Source organism: Macrobrachium nipponense, chromosome 5, assembly GCF_015104395.2.
Source record: "Macrobrachium nipponense isolate FS-2020 chromosome 5, ASM1510439v2, whole genome shotgun sequence".
NCBI lineage: Eukaryota > Metazoa > Arthropoda > Malacostraca > Decapoda > Palaemonidae > Macrobrachium > Macrobrachium nipponense.
The window spans coordinates 95684656-95687411 of record NC_061107.1 but is presented as its reverse complement, the minus strand read 5'-3'; the positions used below and the strand labels follow the sequence as shown (position 1 = coordinate 95687411).

The following is a 2756-nucleotide window of genomic DNA, read 5'->3' as shown; positions in this document are numbered from 1 at the left end:
GGCGGTACAATGGACAGTTTTTTATAAACTGTATTGCTGGAATTGGCTCTTTCACAAAGGTCTCTTCCGTAACCGTGTATACTTGAAGTTGACGTTCCTATCAGTTCAGCTTTATGTGATTTCAGAACCTCAAGCGCCTTCGTTAGTTGCTCTAATTTATATGGTCTAGTCTGAAGGCGAATTGTTGAAACTTCTTTTCGATAGTGTTTCTGAAGAACTTCTCTAGTTAGAGTTAGGTTCTTACTTTCTGTCAGTCTCAGAACGTCAAAAAACTTCATAAAACTTTTTGTCTCCTATTTCCCAACACATGTCATTAAAGTTGCTGTTATAATCTTGTTTTTGCGTCCTTATTCTTGTGCTACTTGCATATAGAGCAGAATTAATGAACTGGAAGAATTTTTTGTATTGGATATCTGCTTCTCTAATGACACTAAGGACTTGAGGTTCTTGGCAACCAGCATAGGTAAATAAAAGGAATATATTATTAGCAATATCCTTTCCAAACAAAGACAATATCTGATAAAAAAATGTATATCTGTGTTGGAGTGAGTCGCGCAAGAGAAGACTGAAAAACGAAAACAATTACATCAGCTTTGTCAATCGCTCCTTGTTGAGAAAATTGTCCATATTTGTTCTGAAGGTTTCTTATCTCTTTTTATGTGTTAAACATCAACATCTGGTGTATCAACAATTGATAAAGTATAAAGTAAACTAAAACCTTGATAATGTATTGTGTACGATGATATTTTATTAGTATGGCTTTTTGCATACTGGGACTTTCTGGATCTTTAATCAGTTTGAAACAAAAGTTTTCATCCCAGTTAACAGCAACCATGTAGTTAATTATTCCATTGATTAAAGTGGTATTACCTGATCCAGTAGGACCAACAAACATGATGGCCTTTTTTTCTCTTCCAATTCAAATATCATTTAGTTATAAAGCAACGAATTACGCCCCTGTTTGTCAGAAAATCATCACTCGCTTCGCTGTCAAGACTCTTGTCGCCATGTTCACACTCACAATAAACTTTGAATCTATAGGTACGATTGGTCTTTACATTTATTCTAACTGATTGGTTTCCAAATGGAATAGAGCTTGCAACTTGCCAGTCAGACCCTTCTTCTTGTTGCATAACTAAATACTTGATTTTTGTACACTGAGAACCAATGTGAAGCGGCTTTGAGCATTCAATCTTTATTCTTAAAGGCGATATCGTGGGCTTGGGTTTCCCAGGTGGACTAGTTGGCCTTGTTTTAACAGCGCCACTTATTTGGCCCTTAACACTAACTCCAAGTTGGCAACACTTTGAATGCTAACAGGAATGAGACCCCGAATGCAATGACTTGTAACATTAGAATCTGCATGCTGAATAATAGGTGGCTTATTTCCAGTAGTGTCTTCACAGACAATCTTGTACTGGTCGATGTTTGATGCACCATGAAGGGGTTTTTCCCACTGAACCAAAATGCTCTCATGAGTAATTTCACTATTGTCAACACATATTTTTCTTGGGGCTGAAGGTATTGCAAAGTCTCCATTAAGGAGTTCACCATTATTATAGTACCTTATCTTTGCCTGTAATTCATTTGAATCAGAAACGTCCTCTGCAACAAAGAAACAAAAGTCATTGTTCTCTTTATTGTTATCAAAGAAATTTCTGAAATTTCTCGCTTTTTCCATCATTGAACTTTCATTTTCTGTCATCTTAAGTGGGAATTTAGAATTTTCATCTGTGAAGTCCAAATCACTGGTATGGTCCTCTTCTTTGAAGTATTTTGACATGTTTATCAAAAGTGAATCAGATTTAGGGATCAAAATTGTAAAACATAGAACTTGTGAATGACTGGGGTTCATAATCATGGACTTTAACTCTGTCTTTGAAGCAAGCTTAATCTGAGGAAGGTAGGATGTATATTGCAAAATAATTTCTACTTGGCTTTCTTTTGTTTCCACCCAGCTGTTGAGGACTTCAGTCCGAAATGGAGAAAAATAATTTTCTTTCAAGATCATTGGTAATTCACTCTCCTCTTTATTTCCACCTCTGATGTTTGGAAGAATTTGTGCCAACTTTCTCTGAAATGTAAATTTGTGAGTAGCTAATAAAGATTTAAATTTCTGAATTTCTGCTTCAGTTCCACGAAAATGATTAACTGCTTGTGATCTGAGGAGGTCATTGCATTTCACATCCAGTTTATACAGATCCTCCAAATAATTTTCTGTTTCCGTGAGACAAGAACAACAATGATCTCTGACTAGTTTACGAGCCTTACTGTCTAGTTTGGCAAGTGGGTATAAATGTGCAATAACTGGGACAGCATTTTCTCCCTTTTGCCCAATGACATTTGGCATCTCTTTGTAGAGACGGACATCTTCTTCAAAAGTTGAAGGGGTTTCTCGAGGTAAAAAATCTCCAAAGTACCTGCAGCTAAATTTCCGGATTTCCTTTTTCTCATCTTGACTTAGATCTAACTTTCCTTCTCCATTAATCTTTAAGTTTGGAATGGACTTGACCATACCATGAAGATTTCCTCTACATTTTTGTTGAACAAATTTGCTATAGACTCCTTCTCTAAAACAAAGAAAGCATTGCCTCCATATGTAATTCCTGTTACAACATGCGTGGCACTACAATAATAAAAAACTTTTCGGTGCTCAATTTTTCCCTTCCCTAACTGCTTCATTGTCATTGTTTCAGTTTTAGTTGTGCATTTGTACTTCAAGGTTACTCTTACCACGTGATTTGAGCATTTTCTGT

The 2756-nt window shown here is 36.0% G+C and overlaps 1 protein-coding gene across 1 annotated transcript; it reads right to left on the bottom strand.

The window, feature by feature from the left end:
- Positions 1 to 1267: 1267 nt before the first annotated feature.
- LOC135215861 (stonustoxin subunit alpha-like) lies at positions 1268 to 2515 on the bottom strand. Its single transcript, XM_064250814.1, has one exon. The coding sequence runs from the start codon at positions 2513 to 2515 to the stop codon at positions 1268 to 1270; it is 1248 nt and encodes a 415-aa protein (XP_064106884.1).
- Between the last annotated feature and the right edge of the window lie 241 nt (positions 2516 to 2756).